Source organism: Cydia pomonella, chromosome 23 (assembly GCF_033807575.1).
Source record: "Cydia pomonella isolate Wapato2018A chromosome 23, ilCydPomo1, whole genome shotgun sequence".
NCBI classification, from domain to species: domain Eukaryota; kingdom Metazoa; phylum Arthropoda; class Insecta; order Lepidoptera; family Tortricidae; genus Cydia; species Cydia pomonella.
The window spans coordinates 14,301,716-14,323,730 of record NC_084725.1 but is presented as its reverse complement, the minus strand read 5'-3'; the positions used below and the strand labels follow the sequence as shown (position 1 = coordinate 14,323,730).

Here is a 22,015-nt window from a genome sequence, read left to right as displayed (position 1 = left end):
GCTAAGGGGGCAACTACACGAAAGATCCCTATGGGTCGAAGTGTATCTGAAAGGGGCCCGAAAATCATAAGATATGTATTTAGACGTAGACAAATTGTCGCGACACCATCCAAATATCATAAATAGTCGTGTGACACCCGCGCGCGGACACTAATAGGCTTACGAGGGCACGGAAAATAATCGTACAGTTCTTATTGAACGGGGGCACGGAGTAGCCTTTGTGCCCTAAGCCGGACTTACCGCGTTTGGGTGGAATCACAAGTTTTGCCGCGTTTACCTCGGCCCCCGGGTGTTTTGGGAAGAATTCTGTTCTCTTTGAAAAATGACGTCATGATCTCGAATCGGACCACGCCAAGATTTCCTGCTTAGTGGTGCGTCAAGTATGGCACTTCTATGTATGTAGAGGTCCGCACCGCGGCTCAAAACACATGAATAGCACCCGGCGCGGCGCGACGCCGCCGGCGTGAAGGTTTTAAGGTCGTTGTTTTAAGGATATAAAAAACCGGACAAGTGCGAGTCGCCAACCGAGGGTTTCGTACTTTTTAGTATTTGTTGTTATAGCGGCAACAGCAATACCTACATCATCTGTGAAAATTTCAGTCGCCTAACTATCACGGTTCATGAGATACAGCCTGGTGATGGACGGACAGTCAGGCAGACGGACGGACAGCGGAGTCTTAGTGATAGGGTCCCGTTTTACCCTTTGACTACGGAACCTAAAAAAATATTGTTTTTTTTTTTTCAAAAACAGCGTAGAAATGTTGTTTTTACATTCGTTATAATAATAGGCTATACGATATACTGCGTTGCTCGCGCTTCAGAGAGGCGCGCCGATAATAGATTTTCGTAAAACATTAATGCCCTAGGCCGGCAAAATGACTTTGAACCTTGAACTGAACGCTTGTCACGCGCTTTGCCTTACATTGAACTTTTCATTTTAGTTTGAAATTATGAGATCGGCGTGACTTATTTTTTGTGAAGTTTTCCAGTTTTTTTCGAGGTTTTTTTAACTTTTTGGGAACTTCCGTCAATTAGCACATGTGTAGGTACACACGGGCCATACCGTCACCTTTTTATAAATATAATAATTTTAAATAGACGTTTCAAAATAATACAAACGACTACACAAGAAATCTTATTAACATAAGGGCTTGAAACGAATCGTCAAACTACAAACCTTTATTCCGTCCCCAAGTTCGTGACGTCAATACATTCATGACATGGCTATAGTGAAGTGGGCCCGACACCTTAAGCTCAGGATTGCGGAGTAGTCGTCGCTACCTCGCCACATGGTGGGTCCCACGCCCCACGCCCCACGCCCAGCGGCGGCGGCGGGCGGTCATGCAGTAGGTTACTTTTATTCCCTATTCAAACGTGCTTTACGTGTTGTGTTTATTAGTTATTTCGCAAGTTATAGGGCCTGTTTAGCTGATCAACAGATAAATTAGTTCAATCTTAGCACTTTATCGACAAGTTAAGCTTATTTGAAGATTGTCACGCCAACGATAACTTTATTCGTCAGATAAGTGGCAAGTAGCTTATTCAGGACTTTACTTGGACATTGTGAAACAAAGCCTTAGGTACTATTTGTATAACGTAATCAGGGAAATAAATACCCGGGCCCATTACACAACATGACACATTTTTTTTTTCTTTCGGAGCGATTATCCGAATATAATCACAAATGTTTCTTGAAAACCCCTATTAGTTTTAAAAGACCTTTCCAACGATACACCACACTCTAAGGTAGAAGCGAAAAAAAAATTTCACCCCCACTATACGTGTAGTGGAGATACCCTAAAAAAAATATTTTTTTAGATTTTATTGTACGACTTTGTCGGTTTTATTGATTTATATATTCATGCCAAATTTCAGCTTTCTAGCACTAACGACCACGGAGCAAAGCCTCGGACAGACAGACAGACAGACGGACAGACGGACATGGCGAAACTATAAGGATTCCTAGTTGACTACGGAACCGTAAAAAAAAACATTTATTTCAAGTAATTTACACTCATATCTTGGTTAGTAAAACTTAATTCTAAAATATGTATTAGTACTTAAAACCTAGTAATATATCTATGTAGTATATATTCATTATTTTTCTTCACCTGAGTACCTATCACTCTGGATTTGAAATTTAAGCAATAAAAGAAATATTTAACTGGAACATAAACGTTACAAACAAACGAAACGTAACAAATATTAGTCTCGGTAGAGAGTACCATTTTGTACCGTTTGGCGTTGAAACTCTGGGTCCATGGGGTCCCAGCGCGCACAAGTTTTTTGCAGAAATCGCGAAGGATCTGGTAGGCGTAACTGGTGACCGAAGAGCTGGCGGCTTCCACGCACAACACAACGTATCAGCATTGCGATACAACGAGGAAATGCCGACGGCATCCTTGGTACAATGCCTCAAAGAACTATTTTAGATTTAAGCTAGTTATAGTAATCCTCTGTATATATCCATTATGTAAAAAATCATTACTCCCTTTAACTGGAAGGTTAATTGATTAGCCAATCAAACAGGAAATTAGTTAGACAGATATGAGTACGACTGTACTCATCATCAAGGAGACTTCCTTAACTCAAAATTAACTTAGGTTAATTTAAAACAAACCACTAGAGAAAGAATTAATAAGAAATCAAAATCAATCAAAAAGGTTTAATAAAGTTGAAGGGCCCTCGACGTATCGGCCGCGATAGTGCGCCCGCACTCTCGGAGTTAATAAATAAACAGTTAATAACAAACAATTAACATCGCAAACACGAGGGATGCAATAAACATTATGTTAACCACACTCCGGTGCGCGGATCATAATAGCGGCAAAGAGTATAGACAGACATACAGAACCCCATCAAGATTGCAATCCCAAAAAATGTGGATTGCAATCTTGATGCCTTAAACTTGATTAAACCACTTTTGCTCGATAGAAAAAAAATAACACACATTTTTTTAAAAACTATTTTTGCACAATAGGTATTAACATGAGTTGCTTCTAAAAATCCGTAATATTTTGTTATAAATAACAATTCAATAAACAATATTAGGTATCTGCAATCCCTGCCACGCACGGCGGTCCACTCAGTGCTTAGCAAGCTGCGTTCGGAGAAGTACTCACTGGCCTCATTGCATCTCACTGTTTGGCTGATTAACCGATTTTCGTGAAGTTTTGCGAGCCGGCAATAATAAAATGGTTTATATTTGTCAAGTCAGTTACTACAAAATGGCGTATTTGAACTCGCTAAGTTGCGAAGTGAAAATAACCCATAGTACAAGTGTTGCTTTTAGGAACTTGGTATAAATATTGTAACTAGCATTTGTGTAGTAAGACTAGTAAGTATATAATCTAATTACTAGGCCAAAAGTACAGAGCCATAAATTAATGTTTAACAAGCAGAAACGTCTGCGAACGATGTCATTAAGCTTAGAATAAATTTAAAAGTGGAAAAATTACTGCCTTGGGTGAGACTTGAACTCACGGCCTCTGGATCGATACTCCAGTGCTCTGCCATCTGAGCCACCAAGACCTCATCCATAGGCAGCAAATTTTCCCACCATATGGATCTAGGGGACCCTATTCTACCGTAAGAACTTTATTTATTTATATATTTAATCTTTATTGCGCAATACATGAAGGTACAAATGGCGGACTTAATGCCTTAAGGCATTCTCTACCAGTCAACCAATGGGTTAAACCAGAAAGATTAAGTAGGCGCAGTATCTTTTAAAGTAGATGAATTTGTAACCGAGACTATATATGAATATAAACTATACAGTGTGGAAAGATAAGTCGGGCCCTGGAGGGAAACTATTATACTTAAATCCTTAAGCTGGCTCATTTTACTTAAAGGAGACATTCCTTTATTTTTAAAAAGAAACAAAACTGCATTCAAATATTTTCTAAAACTCGCTAGCAGCTTTTATTTTTAAGACCAAATGTGTGTTAGAGAAATTTTATCCTGAATAATAATACTATCGATTAGTATAATAAAATAGGGAGTGTTTGTTTTTTTAATTTTAGTTGGTTCGAGTCCCGGGCGAGGCAAGCGAGTTTTAGAAAATCTTTGAATGCAGTTTTGTTTCTTTTTAAAAATAAAGGAATGTCTTCTTTAAGTAAAATTTAAGCTAGTTTCCCTCCAGGGCCCGACTTATCTTTCCACACTGTATATTGATAAACTTACACATATACTTAATACAAATAAACATACATATATTAATACATACATAATTATACCAAGTGTGAATCATTAAGTTGATGAAGAAGAAAGTTTGTCAAGGAAATACTTGCGCAACATGCGCTTGAATGTGAACTTGGTCTGCGCTTGTCTGATAGAGAGTGGGAGAACGTTCCAAAGTCTGATTGCCTGGACTGTGAAACAATTGGACATGAAACCCATTCGGTGTTGGAGGACAATGAGCTTAAGACTACGAGAAGAGCGAAAATCTGTACCTGGACGTGGGGTAACAAATTTAAATTTCGAACGGAGATAATCTGGGGCGGACGGGTCAAACAAGATTATACTTCTTAGACGGCTACCGGAGTTCCACGTCAGTAATTTTTCCACTATTAAATTTATTCTAAGCTTTACAGAGCCTTAGTCAACCGTGTACTCGTACTTCCAAAACTAGGTATTTTTGTAGTTTTGGTTGTCATCTGACAATATCCATAGATTTGCCTACATAATTTAATGGTTATGGGCCCAATGGGGCTGTCTCGGGGTCACAGGAAACAAACTTACTTACGCTAGTGCCGTTAGGCATTAAAAGTCGCATATTATAATATCACCCTCTACCTCTCCACTCTTTCGCCCGGCGCGTCAAGAGTTCGCAGATTTGTTTTATTGTCCGCGCCCCTCAGAGGGTCGGGGGTTGCCGCGGGGTTGCGGGGGTTGCCGGGGGTTGCCCGGCAATATGCTCCGAGCCCTCTCGCCTCACCTGCCGGGTAATCGCGTCAAGGAAGAGCGTTCCAATTTTTTAAATATGATCTTGATTTTTTTATATTGGAAAAAGTGGAATATAACTCCCAGTCAAGGTTTGTTCAAGAGACTGCACAGCATTCCTCTCATCCAGGCCTGACGTTTGTTTTTTACGTCACCTATTCGGACAAGGGCTTTTCATCCCTACTGGGAGGGATCAAAGTGGCACTTTTCTGTTCTAGGACACTTTATTTTTCTACTTTTTCTATTTCCTCAAAGGTGATGTGAAAAGCTGTATATGTCACATAGTTGCAAAATTATTTCTACCTTGGGCGTTAACACTTGGTTCCGTCACTACTCTCAGCCGCCGTGAATAACTAGGATGTCAGTCATTTTATTGGTTTTGAATATTGATTGCGGTAGATAAGTAACAGCATTAAAAGAAACCTTATTTCATGTTTTAAGTTTAACATTACTATTTAAAAACAAATGTGGTCGGTATATGCCCCCTGCCCGTTAACAGCAGCGTTGGTAATATGTGGCACTACCCTGTTACCCACACTTAAAATGTTTTAAGGTTTAGTCACGTCTTTTTACCCTGCAATCGTTGATATAATAAACCTACAATATAATAGAGCCATTTATTCCTTTTTATCATAGAAAATGTAAAATGAGGTCCGAAAATAAAAATTATTTATATTTTACTGGTTTTGCCGACGAAACAGCAGGGCAGTGGCCACATACAGACCACTTCGGCAGATCCCAAACGGGCAGAGATCATATATGAACCACACACTTTTAGAGCGAACGTTCTACCAAAAAACAATAACTGTGTTAAATTGTAACATACTAATACATGTACGGTACGGTGTAGTGCATCGCGCATGTTCGCCGAGGCCCATACAGACGATTTTCACGCGATTATACGAAAGCGAATCGTCTCGATGATGGGCAGGCTTAGGGGCAGTACCAACAGCATTCTGGAAGTAATTGCAGAGAGGGTTGAGAATCCTATACTGGCGCATTGGATTCGCCAAGTTATAGGATTTTTGAAATTTAGAAAATAGGTTAGGTATTTTAGTTGTAATATTATAATAAGTACAAAATTAACATTAGTTCCTAAGTTATACTAACAAATATGGATGGTTGTAAAATCCGAAATAAATATTTTCAATTTCAATTTCAATTTCAATTTCAATACATATATTTTCTTAATGCAGGAATCCAACAGAGTGCGGCACTGTGAGCCACAAGTATTTTTGTACTGAATATGCTTGTGCCGCACAGTGGCGCACACTGGTGGAATCCCGCCTACTTACTCATTATATCACGATGATTTCGACGTGCTGTCTAGCCTAGTGGGTAGTGACCCTGCCTATGAAGCCGATGATCCCGGGTTCAAATCGCAATAAGAGCATTTATTCGTGTGATGAGCATGGATATTTGTTCCCGAGTCATGAGCATTTTCTTTGTATTTAAGGTATTTATAAATATATATATTATATGTATATATCGTTGTCTAAGTATCCACAACACAAGCCTTATTGCGCTTACTGTGGAACTTAGTCAATTTGTGTAATAATGTCTTAAAATATTATTTTTATCAAGGAATTGGACAGAGACAGCGACGGCAACATCGACGCCGCAACAGTAACGTCTGCAGTTGACATCCGAACGCCACCTTAAGGGACATTCCGTTCGGCACCGTGTCACCCCCATTCCATCCAAATTGGTTTCTTCCGTCACTTCGGTGTACAATACAAAACAACACAACACAGCGGCGCGTGGCGTAGTTGTCCATCGTGACATGTTGCCACGACAGTGTCACGTGTCCATAGATTAGACAGTTCATTTATACACAGATACACCACACTAAAAAATAAAATCTTTCAAATACTTAAATATGTTTTCACCACACCAGCTCGTAAGGGCTTTCTCGGTACTTGAAAATCGAATTAAAAAAGTTGTAATAAATCCACATGTGTGGAAAACTAATCAGACGCAAAATTTGAGTTGTTATAATTGTAAAAAAACTATATTTTTTCCGGACCGGTACAACCTTTAAACCTTCAAGATGCCGGCAACGCCTCTCCTCTCTCCCCTGGTGTTGCGGCTGTCTGGGCGACGGTTATTGCTTACTGTCAGGGGATTCGGCTGCTCGTTTGCCTCCTGAATAATAAAAAAAACAACGGGTTGCACTGCGGGAGTGCCGGCAAAAGTGAAAACTTGAATATTAACGTTATGCATTTTTGATATTTTGGAATGGTTAGGGAATAATTTTGCCCGAATTGCTTCAATTATCAGTATAAAAGTACTATCATTTATGTGGTAAAATACAATCTTCATTTATTGCGCTATCGCACATAAATATGACAATTTATATTCCATTAAAAATTTTACTACTGGCTGCAATGACATTGTAATAGTTTTTCGATCAGGTCACGTGTCCGTCTTACGAATTTTCAATCTGACGAATCTGTCGGTCATGTGACCTGTCACGAGTTTAACATTTTTTTCCCCATCACAAAAAGTGCATAGCGCCGCTAAAGAAGTTTTCAGTTCAAATATTATGCCCTACACGTCATTTTAATTAACTACTCTATGTCCATGAGGTAGGTAGGCGAAATGAATGAAATTACACAAAAGAATATCATTCTACCCTCGGGTCCATGTCGTCAAAGAAGTCTGAGGGCCTACCGTGGCAATAAATATCCAAATTTCGGTTGTTGATTTTTGCGAATGGCCCTCTGTTTTGACATGCGAGTATCCGGTACTTCTGCTACTAATCTACCGTTGTGTAATCTATGACGTATCCCGTAACGAGCGAGCCAATTGGGGATGGCCGATGACAATGACAGGTGTCAACTGTCAACACTGTCTGACAGATAACGCAGACACACCTTCGAGAGAATAGAGATGTAATGTACTCGTTTCGCTCTCTTTCAGGCCTTTCAGCAGGTATGTGATTGAGTGAACAAGTTGTATGGACGCCCTGCTAGTACACTTATACCGGGGCCAAAATTATTTTCGTTGTCTTGTTTTTTCCCCAAAAAATGTGACGGAGTGGAGCTTTTAGTACGATATGAAATTAAGTTTCTAATTCTTCCCATGTAAGATATAGGTAATCTACGCCTAGCAAGACATGCCATAGCACTCGACTTTTTTATTTATTTGATAGAAGACATAGATATAAGCGTGACAGAGTGGTCAGAAACAAGACAACGTACTTAAAGAATTTTGACCCACCTACGAGTACACCTACGTAGGTAATAATCTACTTTTGTTAACATAGATAGAATTTCTTCAAGGTAATAATATAAACCTGTTTTATTTAACGTGTAAATTCAAATGGAAATGAATCATTGTGCCCTCGACTCAAGGGCTCTCTGTCTTCAAGGCTAGGAAAAACGGAAAAACACCGCAAGGCATTCAGCCTCCACTCTATGTATTGTTCAAGATGCAAGTGGCTTCTTTTGTGTTTAAAGTATTTCGTTAAAATAAAAACATTTTTTTTTCGGCTGTATTAATAATTATTAACCCTACTTGTTAAAAACATTCCTAGAATCCTTGAAGTTATTTACAGTTAGGCGAAAAAACCGATCAAACAGCATAAATGTTACGTTCTGGTTGCAGCAGCAGCATTGTGCGCTACTGGGTAGACGTGTTGATAGGCAAGGCTAAATGAGCTGGATGATTTAATTTTAATTTAGTTTTATGTAAATTAATTGGTACTAACGTAGGGTGTAAGAATTATTCTCCTGTTACTAACAAAATTTATGGATCTTATCGGTCTGAAATAAATTATTATTATTATTTATTTTTTTATTGTTGATGCAGCATTATTGCTGTACAAACCATGCCACTACTGGTGTCAAAATTCTTGGTATTAAATATAAGGTAAATAATAAATGACGGATTGAATGTAATCGCGACAGAAAAGACAACACCGCAATTTAACAAAGAAATTGACAGTGACACCACTCGGTTCTCGTGGCTGCAAGACTGCTGTAATAGCTTAGCCGTTGGTAGACGTCAAAAGAGCGCGTATGACCAAATGAAACCGTATGCTCTCATTGAAAAACAAAAGTCCCACGAATCAAAAAGCCAGCGGCCAACAATGCGTATTTGTAAACGGTAGTAATGAGAGTCTTTGTGAGCGAGTCGCGGCGCGCGCGCACCGCGCAGCTTGCTTCCGGCTCAAAAGCGCAGCGCGAGACAAGCATACACTATACAGGGTGAGGGTATAGAAGCTGGAGTCAGGTGGTAGCCGAACGACATGGCAAGATAATTGTCGCTACAAAGATAGTTAATTAACGTACATACGTCCTGGTCCCGGCAGAATATCAGCGATGTAGCTAACTGCATCATTTCATCATACTGTCTTAATGTCTTTTTATAATCTTCTTGTCGAATTAAATAAATTCCTATGAGAAGAAGGTTATAGTGGCACTGTAACACTTGGTCGCTGCCTATCTAAGTCCCTGGATTGGTCGGTTGGGTGGCAGTCGCTTTTGTATATCTAGTTCCTACACCATTGGGATAATAGCTCAGACAGGCTAAGTGAAGATGCAACAGGAAGAGCGATTACCTACTTAACTTAGCCATTACTATGTATATGTATGTATGTATGTATATAGTATATGTACTTACCTACACTTTGTACCCAATCTCAGTTTTAATTTTAATTTAAGTACGATTACTTTGTGAAGGCTTATCCAAACTTCAAACATCTAAATTTAATTTATTATCTTCTTAGAGCAGGAGTCGCCTTAAAGAGCTCAGGTACCCCTTTCAAAAACCTTGCACAATTGTGCATACTTTACGTTACGTACAAATAGTCATACATTTGACGTAGCCCTCCTCCGCAAAAATCGGCAGACTGTTTTGTACAGCAAATTAGATATTCAATTTTGTCAATCGTGACCCATCTGAAACCATCCTGTATAACAATTTCAACATTTCTCAGTCGAGGGTAATATTCGCCATTCTTTTTCGTATGCTCAATTGCTCAGTTCAATAAAGGCATACGTTTGTACAGACGCGTAAGGACTTGTGCTGTTTCGTATTAAGAGCGATATTTCCTATTATTTGCACTAAATAGCGCCGATAATTGAGATTGCGGGACTCTCGGGTTACAGTTGTAGTCCTCAAACTGTTTGTTAACGGTTCTCGGCTGATAAAACTACAAAGCTACAAATATGAGATTGCGATGTATTTAATATGCTTAAACTATAATATAAACAGTCTGTTTATATTCTAGTTGTCTAGCAGTCTGTCAGCTGTAAAAACCTTGTTTTTATATCCAAGAGATTAAAATGACAGTGATGTTCGATTGATCAATTGACTACATAATTATATCAATTTATAACTACGTATCATTTTAGTGTCTCTGAGATTAGTTAGAATAAGGTTTATGTGCGACTTGTCCTAAAACTACTTGTGCTGTCAGTATCAATAGTGATAAAACAATAACGCCCCAAAAGTATCTGCCAATCTCGAATCTTTTTCATGTTTTATTCTAAAGTAATATGTGTCACGGTCTAATTCTTCTACATCTTCTTTAACTTTTTTAAGCAATTAGAGACTTTTGTCTTGTAGTCTGATCCGTTACTTGTGGTACTGAGTGTACAAGCGGAATATGTTTGAAAGTTTGAGAGTCGGTGGGATCGCAGCGGAGGCGGCGCGCGCGCACAATGCACAGCGGGTCCGTGCGCGGCGCGACAATTACTGCGCCGCGAATGACAACACCGAAACGTCGCAACTCACTGGGACTTCGACGAACTCCGAGCGTAGGTAGGCGAGGTTACATTAAAGAACTAGAAAACACAGATACTTATAGAATAAAGAAGATTTCTTTTATAATACGTCAGTGGTATTAACCCTATAACGGACCTGATTAAAAAAATACAAAAGCCAAGGCTCATCGCCTCTTTAAAGTCCTGATATTTCTGCATTTATGAAAATATCGTTTTGTCCATTGCCTGCTTTTATTTATTTGTGTTTTGTTTGATAAAATATACAAATTAAAATTCAAAATTTGTAAAAACCGTGACATTACCACAATTGATCTATGAATCATGTCGATATCTCGACGGATTCACTATAGACGGAAACTTTCGATAAAAAATGACTTGCGCCACAGCACACTAAATTGAAATGTTTTTAACTGTATAAAAATGTTTTTCTTTTTTAATATTTGTCCCTATTTTGATTGCATGACTGCCGTGAAACAGTTTCTGCTAAAAATTACCCTGTTTTATTGTTTTATCGAGGCGAATGTTCGCCTGGTCTGTAATAAATATACAACAACACCCTGTGCACATACGTCGTTATGGTTAAGCGTACAGCGCTTCATCTTACTCGGCAGTTAGCAAATTATAGAGTGCGCTGTCGAGAGCCTTTTGCCAAACTTAATGTGTATAATATTAAAGTTCCCACATCGCAGTGGTTTAGGCGATAATTATAGTTAAGCGACAATAGTTCTGCTGTACACTTTCTTGCCAGAATAAATGCCGAGAGCAATATTTATACATTAATAAAATAAATATTTTTGGACTTTCTTACACAGATTGACTAAATCCCACGGTAAGCTCAAGAAGGCTTGTGTTGTGGATACTCAGACAACGATATATATAACTATATAACATACAAATACTTAAATACATAGAAAACACCCATGACTAAGGAACAAATATATGTGCTCATCACGCAAGTAAATGCCCTTACCGGGATTCGAACCCAGGACCATCGGCTTAATAGGCAGACCGGTCGGTTTTTATGTATCGGATTTGAAAACGTAGAAGCGTATGACATTTTTTTAGCTAGGTACAATAGAACCACTGCGTTTTATTTAATTGTTATTAAGTAAAATGGTATTATTATATGTTACCTAATACTCTAGAATAGAATATGTAGCACGGCGCGGATAGTCCGGCGGTTCCTCTCTCTGCGGCCCTGACCACCGGCAGCTTGGGCCTTGCCCCGAGTTAAAACATTTTTTTTTTGTTTGTTTTTTTTTTTTATATATATAATGTAACACCTATTATGTACATGACAATACAGTATTGAATAAATTGAAATTGAGATTGAACTATTCACAAAAGAGATTCATAGAGTGTGCTGTCTATATGTAGGTATATCATACATACATTAAATCAAAGCCAAAAACACGTATAATATCTTTAATTACATTCAATATTGCAGCTCGACTATATCTAGTAAATATGTACAACTACATCACAATCATACTATAACCAACACTAAAGTAAACCATTTAATAGACCGACTTATCTCAAGACTCGTAGAACCTATTCATTAATTTACTATCAATATTTATACATCTCGCTTTATTTGTAAGTAGTGGCGCCACTTCGGGGGATTGTGTTTTCTAATAAGCCAATTTATTTCTGCAAAACTTGGCACGGGTAACTTGTAGTCCTATAAATTCCCCCACTTTTAGTCTTTGTTATATATAGATTAGTTTTTCTTACTTTTTACGTTTTTTACGGAACGGAACGGAGTGCCCTGCTTGAAATAGTGTTTTATACAATCGTTATTCGTAATATACCTAATAGAGAGCTTGTCAGTCGAGTACCGTGTTTAGGCAATGAAGCTTGCTGAGTTGCCTAAGTAAGGTACGAGATTGAAAATCTTGATTATATCACTATTATATACAATACTTTTTCTACGAGTCCTCCACAATAATACTTTGATGAAAATTTATACTTATCAATTATTTAGGTTTTATAGTGTCTTTTATACAAAAGACATAAACGCGCGAATATTGTCGCTCGTTTAGTCTTTTTTATGATTGGTCAAATATTTTTAAGTTGACCACAGCGTATCGAAATGTATATTATAGTTCAGTTGGGAGCCCATACATGAAAAGTAAGCAATTATAGTTTGGTATACGAAATCTTAATTCAACCATTGCCTACTCAAAACGCGTATTTTGGTCACTTTTTTACAGCTTGATATGAATGACATTTTTTTCAACTGTAGACCAGGTATCTCTTTCTCTCGATGAATATACAAATTATTATCACACAATGAATTCGACCATTAACAGCTAGTAGCATTTTACATAGAATGTGAATGGACCGGCTAACATTGAGTATGTACACTTTCATATTAACTGTATTTTTTTGCATTTCTGTCCCACCATGCATAACTGCCGTACTAGGTACAATTTGCAATTATTTGCTCCAGAATTACCGTGAGAATTACCTATACTACTGTACCCCTAATGTAAGTTTGCGTTAAGTCTAATTTTGTATGAGATTTTGAGTTTCCAAAACGTTCCGCTTGGCACACTGTTTCTGAATAAAAGTTTCTAAATCCCATACTAAATTACGCACTTACGCAAACTTAACGCAAACGCGTACGACACGTCACGAAATCGAATAAATTTACACTAGGGGCTCTGGTCTCTCCACGAATGCCATTGGTTGAAACGTCTGTGATGATGATATGGTAATTTTGATGACAGGCCTTAGTTGAATGAGTTTTCCAGTCGCTGTTACGGCTGTTATGCGTGATGAGGCAGATTTGAACGTTCGTAAATGTATACAACACCGAAGCACGAGAATCACCTTATTGAACTTTTCCCTGACAAACATATTTACAGAATGTTTGCACTTTATCTACAACTCAATCGTTGTTCTCTCCGAAGTTGTTGAAGTAAGCCCCGGGTCACAAGAGCTTTGAGAAAAAAGTATTCGGCGCTGGAAGGCGACCATCTAAAAGTCGAGGGTATGGGGACCCGAGGAAAGGCCGAAAGGCCGCGCGGGCCTCCTCCGACTCGCCTCTTGCGTCGACTCGTCTTGCGTGTCCAATGACGAGTCGTTATTAGACGAACTTGCTCCCAAATGTAACTTTCTAGTATGTTTCTTCAAGTCGAAATTCCTGCAGAATCCTTTAGCGCAAATACTGCACGTAAACGGCTTTCGCTCATTGTGAGTATGCATATGAAAGGTAAGGTTATAGATCTGATGGAACGCCTTATTGCAGATACTGCACTTGTATGCTTTCTCCCCGCTGTGTGTTAATCTGTGGTTCTTATAGTTTCCTTTTTGATGGAAACCTTTCCCGCAGAACTCGCAGACGAAGGGCTTGTAGCCGGCGTGAATACGCGCATGCGTGTTGAGCGTCGAGGAGCGATTGAAAGCTTTGCCGCAAGTCAGGCACTTGTGTGGCTTTTCTGACGTGTGGATGATTTTGTGGCGACACAGCGTTGAAGCCTGTCGGAACCCTTTGCCGCAGATTTTGCACACAAACGGCCTCGCTCCCGTGTGGACGGGCATATGTCTGGTTAGGTTATAATGCGCATTAAAAACTTTTCCGCAATCTCCGCAAGCGAAGCTTTTGTTCTTAGCCGGGGAAGGTGTAGGACCGGTAGTTGAAGAGACGACATCAGTGGCGGGTCTAGGACTGGGTGCTCGAGGCGGCGAAGCTGGCGGTGGGCGCGGCAGCTGCAGCTGATGAGCATACGTTAAAGACACCAGGTCTGGTCCGTAGTAGAGTAGAGGATAATGCGAGACCAGTTGTCTCCTCGCCGCTGGGATGTACTGCTTAAATGCAGAGTCGAGAAGCTGCGCTCCGTATGACAAGAAAGGTGGCGGCGGTTCCGGTGAGACGGACTTCTTGCGGTCGGGCTCCATGAGGCGGGCGATGGAGAAGTTGAGAACGGGCGCGGGGGGCGGCCGGGGTGTGCGGGGAGGCGGGGGTGTCGGGGGACGAGGCGCGGTCGGGGGACGGCTCGCGCGGCTCGCGCGCCGACGTCTGGAACGGCTGCATGTTGCGGGTGAAGGATCTGAAGACAAATGGAATCTTGTTAATGTGGGACATTGTAGATACAATACTTTCTATATTATTAATAAATATTGCTAATCTCTCGAATAGACTGAGTTCTGCAGCTTTTGCAGTGAGCAAGATCCGTCAGTTAACAGACGTGAAAACTGCTCGATTAGTTTACTTTAGTTACTTTCATAGCATTATGTCATATGGTATTTTACTATGGGGTAGTGCTTCAGAGATAAATACCATTTTTGTTCTGCAGAAGAGGGCTATTCGTGCAATATATAAAATGTACCATAGAGACACACTTAGAGATAAGTTTAAGGACATTAACATAATGACAGTGCACTGTCAATATATTTATGAGAATATTCTGTATGTACATAAAAACATTGCCAGTTTTAAGAAAAACTGTGAAATACATAATATTAATACTAGAAATAAGCATAAGCTCGCAGTGCCCTTCACTAGGCTCCATAAAATTAAGAAATCATTCATGGGTAATTGTGTAAGATTTTACAATAAACTTCCTAATATTATAACTGAATTGTCTGTTAGTAAATTTAAAAATTATGTAAAACGTAAGCTTATCTCTAAAGCCTATTATAGCACACAAGACTACATGAATGATGAAACACCGTGGGATTAAGTGTGATTGTAAAGAATGAATTATTTATTGTTATGTTATTAATGATGAAATTGATAATTCAATGTATATATATATACCGTATTTTTTGACATTTAGATTTTATTCTAGAAAGGTTCTAGACTAGTATTTTTATACAATTTTGATGTTTGACGATCTTTTTGTGAAATTCTTATTATTAAGTTTACCATATCTATAATAGTTCAATGTTTTTTTTAGAACAATAATAACTGCATCAATAAATTGCTCTGATATTTAGATTAAGATGATATTTGTAAAAATTGACGATTTAAAAGTGCTTGTTGCTAGGCCTATTTGAATAAAGAATATTTTGACTTTGACTTTGACTTTAAATAGGCTAATTCGTACGTCATCAAAACGATGTCTAAATATGACAGTTAGTTATCCTGAGCGCGTTCATTTCTCTTGGACTATATGTATAGTCCGTACATACATTAGGGAAACGCACGGCAAATGAGTTTTGATGTCAGGTGTAATTTAAAAAGAGTCTTCTTTATTACACATTTATAAAAAGTGTTCCGAGTACAGCAAACCAAAAAGAATGAATGTATATTCTTCATCTGTTCCCTTATAAGTTCTAAAGTACTCATTACAATTTGAGAAATAAGGTGTCATTCGATTCGTCTTGATTGTCTGCTGGTTAAAGGCTATATGAAGTCCCATAAAATTGAACACGGCGTTCTCTAGAGGTCATAACGTCACGAACTACCTAAATGAATAATTATGAATATCGATTCATGCAAATGTTCAGGATTGTATCGTAATATCAATATTAATATAATTAGAGATGACATGTCCACCAACTTTCCCTCACTCTGCCTTCCAACCCTTTCTATTCCTGACGACTATTATAACCGTGACGGCGTCGAAAGTGCTCGGTATCATTGTGCTTGTTTTAAGTAAATTGGAAAGCGCCTCGGGGACTTGGATCGTAAACAGACTCCATTGTGTGTCGATCGCGGACGCCGCGTGGAGACTCCATTGTGTGACGATCGTGGATGCTGAATTAGGGCGGGCTTCTAACCGTCTGGACCGCAATTCAATTTTCAAATTATTTCAAAAGAAGGAGATTGTCAGTTCGTCAGTATCTTCTCGCGTCAAGAGAACCAGAGACCATCGTGACTCTATGACAGTGCCTTCATGTCGATTTTGGTTACACTTAATTTTGAATATAATGAAAGAAACATATTTTTACCGTATTTTTATTACATTTAGTTCCACCTTACAGAGAACCGCAGCCAAATAACACTAGATCCTACTCATAGTGCTGTGTTTCTGCCAGTTCTCATTTCGAATATGCGAACGAAATTAAACGTTGGTATCATTTTAGTTAATATCTGGGAGACCCAGCTCAAAAATGCGCGTTTTGAGATAAGACCTAAGTTAGATCGATTTTTCGTCCCCGAAAACCCCCACATAGCAAATTTCAACGAAATCCTTAGAGCCGTTTCCGAGATACCCGAAGTATGTATATTTTTATTTTTACTAGTATTTCTCGTTTATTTAATGAGACCGAGCATTGCTCGGAAAACATATAAAAACTCAAAAATGGGTGTTTTCCCAGAGATAAGACCTTAGGCTAGATCGATTTTTCGCCCCCGAATAAGTATATCAAATATCATTGAAATTTTTAGAGCCGTTTCTAAGATCCCCTAAATATATAAATTACTTATACTTACAACAAAAGATGTGCTCGTTTTTAAAGGTATATTAATAATATACTTAATTTTCACTCCATATGCATGAAGCACTTTTCTTCATCAAAACAGTAAAAAAAATCTCCACATGTCACTTAAAACAATGCAAATAATAATTTTAATTTGCAGTCAAATCTCAAACGTTTCGAGCGCCCTCGAGCGCACAAAGCGGCGGAGGGTTAGCTCGAGCGAATATGCTCGAGATTGGGCGTTGTAAGGGTTAAGCGTATGGAACGGGTTAGTGCAGACGTGTGGTTTTGTTTGTGCGTTTCGCTTTTGTTTTATTTAATTGAATAGTTATTTGCTGCTAAGTTGGAACTGGTGTTTTTATAATATACCTAATAATTGCAACGGAATGGCGTCTACCTTGTTCTAAACACGCGGTAGCGTGCCCAGCCAAGTTTAAAGAAAAAGGAACTGGCGACGCAACCGTGTGTAATATTACACGAATCATTTCGAGCTACTTTTACCCCTTCACAACTTGAAACCTATTTAACCTACACACATAAAATTTGGCTCAGTTATTCATGCCCCTTAGCTTGTCTAAACTACAAAATTTCATAAACGTAGCTGAAACATTTATTGATAAATTAACGTTTAAAAACCGGTATTTTTGTGACTAACTGACTTATAGATTAAAAACCTATCAAAAACCTAACCCACTTCCAGATGACCTAGAAACTTGAAATTTAGCACCAAAGTAGGCTATTAGGTGAACACAGCTCTCATTTCACCTATGTTTCATGCATGGTGTGAAATAATTTATCTTAAATACAGTCGAATACCCTATTGCGGGTATCTTACCAGTCAACCATAGGGCAAATCTGAAATGTCTCAAGGTGGGTGCAGTGGTAAAAAAAACATGTTACCTCCTTTTCTACATAATTAGGCGTAGGACGCTGTCTTTTTAATTTCATTGTATGAAATCCAGAATCAACAATAATCGTTCTTTCACCGGTCTCCCTCAATGAAGTCGGTTTTTTTCTTAAAAATTATTCTGTTCTCATTGAGTTGTTCTTGTTGAGGAATGGAATGCCCTGCCCGAGTCTGTGTTTCCGAATGAGTACAATCTTGATCTCTTCTGGGCTAGAGTAATTATCTCATAGGTAAGCGTGCCGCACCGTAGACCGCATCATCACTTACCATCAGGTGAGATCGTGGTCAAACGTCTGCCTACCCTCCATATAAAAAAAAGTTGTAATTTGACCGTTATGTTTACTAAAATGCAATAAAACATTATAATAATCTCAATGGCTGCCAACACCGTATTGTTTCCAAATTCCCCCGCCAGGTGTCGCTGTTGCACCAACAATGCTACCGCTCTACCATTGTGCGCTGAAGGAGGCGCACTTACTCCTATTGTACTCTACTACATTCAAATACAGACCCAAATATTTAAGGGAGAAGAGTCAATATGCAGTGACAGGTGTCAGTTTTGTGCGATTTCTAATTTTTGCGCGATTTTTGTGGAGAGCTCTATATTGTCAATCAAATACTAAATGAATGAAGTGGGCTGTCAATATTTGTGGTGTAATTAAAGTGGTTGAGGTAACGCCCAACACGCATTAACAGGCTTTGGAAAAATCATTTTAGTGTATGTGATTGCTACTAATGAAAGGCATTAAAATACGAGTTTATGAAAAGAGTTGAACCGTTACCAGAATTTGATTTATTTACTTTTAAAATGTTTGATTCTCATTTTTAGGGTTCCGTAGTCAACTAGGAACCCTTATAGTTTCGCCATGTCCGTCTGTCTGTCCGAGGATTTGATCCGTGATCGTTAGTGCTAGAACACTGTAATTTGTAAGAGGAGACTAACCAGCAACGCTAAGCGGTCTTCGTAGTCTATGGGTGTTGCTATATTACGGGTGTCACATGTGTGTTTCTGACTTATGAAGTAATTGTTTTTACTATGCAACCAAATGAATATTTTGTAAGTTGGCAGAATGTACTTAGTTTAAAACTGTATTCGTTTTGATTTTGTTAGGTTGGTAGCCATTAATTGCAGTAACTTATAGCGATTAAAAGCACAAGTGCTGTTATGAGGAATAGACAATATAGACTTTTCTTGAAACCTTTTATGTATGTTCTTATATTCGTGTTAATGAATGCATACTCGTAAATAGCAGATAACAGTAGAGGAGTAGGAAAAATGAGAAATACACGAGACAGCGGGGGGGGGGGGGGGGGGGTTTGAATTTCGATCGCTCGATTTCGTGTTCTCCCTTTAATAATATCTCCACTCCGAACTCCGAAGCATTTAAACTCTACTAATATAAACGAAAACGAGTGGTAAATTCCACTGGATTCCCAATTTCTACAACGTTAGGGTGGCTTCGGTTAGGGTTGGCAACGCGCATGTAACTCCTCTGGAGTTTCACCATGATGTCACGTGTCCGTCTTACGAATTTGCAATCTGACGGTCAAGTGACCCCTGACGCGAGTTTAACATTTTTTCCCCATCACAAAAATTGCACAGCGCCGCTAAAGAAGTTTTCACTTCAAAAAAATCATACCTGACGATATTGAGTACAACGATTGCAAGAACAAATAAAGAAAACCCACAATAATTATGCCTTAGAGTAAATTCTGCGACATTATCAATATCTAGCGCATAGTTATCACGTAAGCAGTTTTGTCGCCAGTAATGTTCACGACCAGACACCAGATAAGCTCCCTAATCCTCTAGATAACTAGCAGATTAGGCAGGCCCCACCACTTCACACCCCCAACGCAATCTACATCTTAAGATAACACCCACAAAGCACAAAATGAGATGATTATGGTCCGATATCAAATTATTCTTTGACGTGACTTCACTGGGCGCTAGCGTCAAACTATAAGGTACCTTATGCAGTTGGAGTAAGAATTATTTTTAATTAAACAAAACTTGCAACAATCACGGTTCGCTGCCGAAGCATTTGGAACTTGACTACATGAATTATAAGGTGCCTTTTCTATTGAATTTCACTGAAAGGTATCACTTAACTAATTGACACGAGAGTTACGAGAGGCACTTGTAGATGCATCGATAGGCGCATGAATAAGATGTGAGATAACTGCAGCTTTGAGATTTTAGGCATCTCTATCTACATCTAAGTATCTCATCTCTGACGTATTCATTTTGATAATTGTATTTTTAAAAGGAATTTATATTAACTTGATGTGATTTAATTTAGTTTATAAATTTTAATTAATTTATATGTAAATGTTTTAATTGATTAATATAATATGTGAGTTTTTTTATACTACGTTAGTGGCAAACGAGCATACGGCCCGCCTGATGGTAAGCAGTCTCCGTAGTCTATGTACGCCTGCAATTCCAGAGGAGTTACATGCGCGTTGCTGAGCCTAACCCTCGTTGAGCTCTGGCAGTATTAATATTATTTAAACTATAATGATTTTATTAATTATGTTTTTACTTTTTTTCTTATATTGTTTGTTTTGTAATTTTTATTGTAATTGGAAACCTTGTCCGAAACAAAAGCTTTTTTTTTTCATTTATTAAATGTATTAAAACGGGTCACTGGTAAGTAAACTAGGGCTCTGCGCCGGTCCGCCAACGCGTACTCCCGTTGAAGCTCCTCGTTACGGTGTGAAACATGTCGAGCCATTTTCGACTTAAAATGCATGAGTGACTCGCTTTAATCCATACTAATATTATAAATGAGGAAGTGTGTCTGTCAGCTTCTGAACCGATTTGGATGAAATTTGGTATAGAGATAGTTTGAGTCCCGAGAAAGGATTTAGGGTAGTTTTTATCCCAGAAATCATCGTTTAAGGAGGTGTAAAAGAGGACGGAAGTTTGCATGAGGAATTAATAACCACTTAACCGATATAGATGAAATTTGTTATGGATAGTTAAAGTTGTAGGAAAGTATATAGTACAGTTTTCATCTCCGAAATCATCCCATAAGGATGTAAAAAAAATCCTAATAGTAGTAGAACGGAATAAAACTCGAATTATAATTAGAGGCTTACCGTACTTACACTAATTCCGTGCAAAAGCTAGATTATTAAATATATTTGTATCCCGGAGGTTTTGTTATTAAAATCCATCTCCGAATTGAGAATTTGACATGTTACTAAAGTATTCGGGGAATATATTTTGAGTGGGCTTTTCCGGGAGCACATTTACGTGACATTTAAGATTAAGGCTCTTTCCAGTAAACAATAAATTGTGTTTTACAGGTATGTTTTGTTTATGTTTTAACTAGTTACACTGGAAATAATTTATCTGCTTTAATAATCCAAGGTGAAACAATGAATATAAAGTGCTTTGTGTGTATGATTTATAAATGCATAGTTTAATGTCTGTAATGTAACCCACAGATAATAAAATTAAAGTGCATGCGTGTTGACAAAACCTAAACTAAGTTGCTCGGAAATAGATTAATTTATTTTTAAATACCTAATATAAGGCACGGTGACTGATTTATCTTCATTTTAAAACGAATGGAAAACGTTTCATTAAAAAACGCTTCGAAGAATAATTAATTACACGCGAACTTTTTACTTGCTACGGACTACGGCGTAGCGCTACGAGACGAATACAGCTGGAGGCAAATACTTTGATATCTAAATGATATCGTTTTGTTATCATTCGCACGTCTCGCTCGCGCCAATACATCTCAAAAATACTCGTATATATAAAATATAAATATATGATTAGTTCTAAGTTAGCTAAATATGTAATTCATTTTCAAATAATAAAAAGACAGTTATTTTTTTATTCTCTAAAGCTAAGGATAGGACTTAAGTCCTTAAGTACTACCTCAATACTACTCATTACTAGGATGATCATGACCCCCAGATGATAAGTACGTCGCAATTTAAAAAGAAACATTGCATTCAAGCCATAACTCAAATAATATTCCATTACCAGTTTACCACAAATTACTTACACGTCAACACCATTCCTTGGTAAATAAAATAA

General features: G+C 38.3%; 1 protein-coding gene across 1 annotated transcript; it reads right to left on the bottom strand.

The window, feature by feature from the left end:
• Nucleotides 1-13,263: 13,263 nt before the first annotated feature.
• On the bottom strand, nt 13,264-14,727 carry LOC133530749 (fez family zinc finger protein erm-like). Its single transcript, XM_061868796.1, is given in 3 exon segments — nt 13,264-13,721; nt 13,724-14,636; nt 14,638-14,727. Coding segments are annotated over 3 exon segments (1,101 nt in total). The 5' UTR covers nt 14,716-14,727; the 3' UTR covers nt 13,264-13,611.
• Between the last annotated feature and the right edge of the window lie 7,288 nt (nt 14,728-22,015).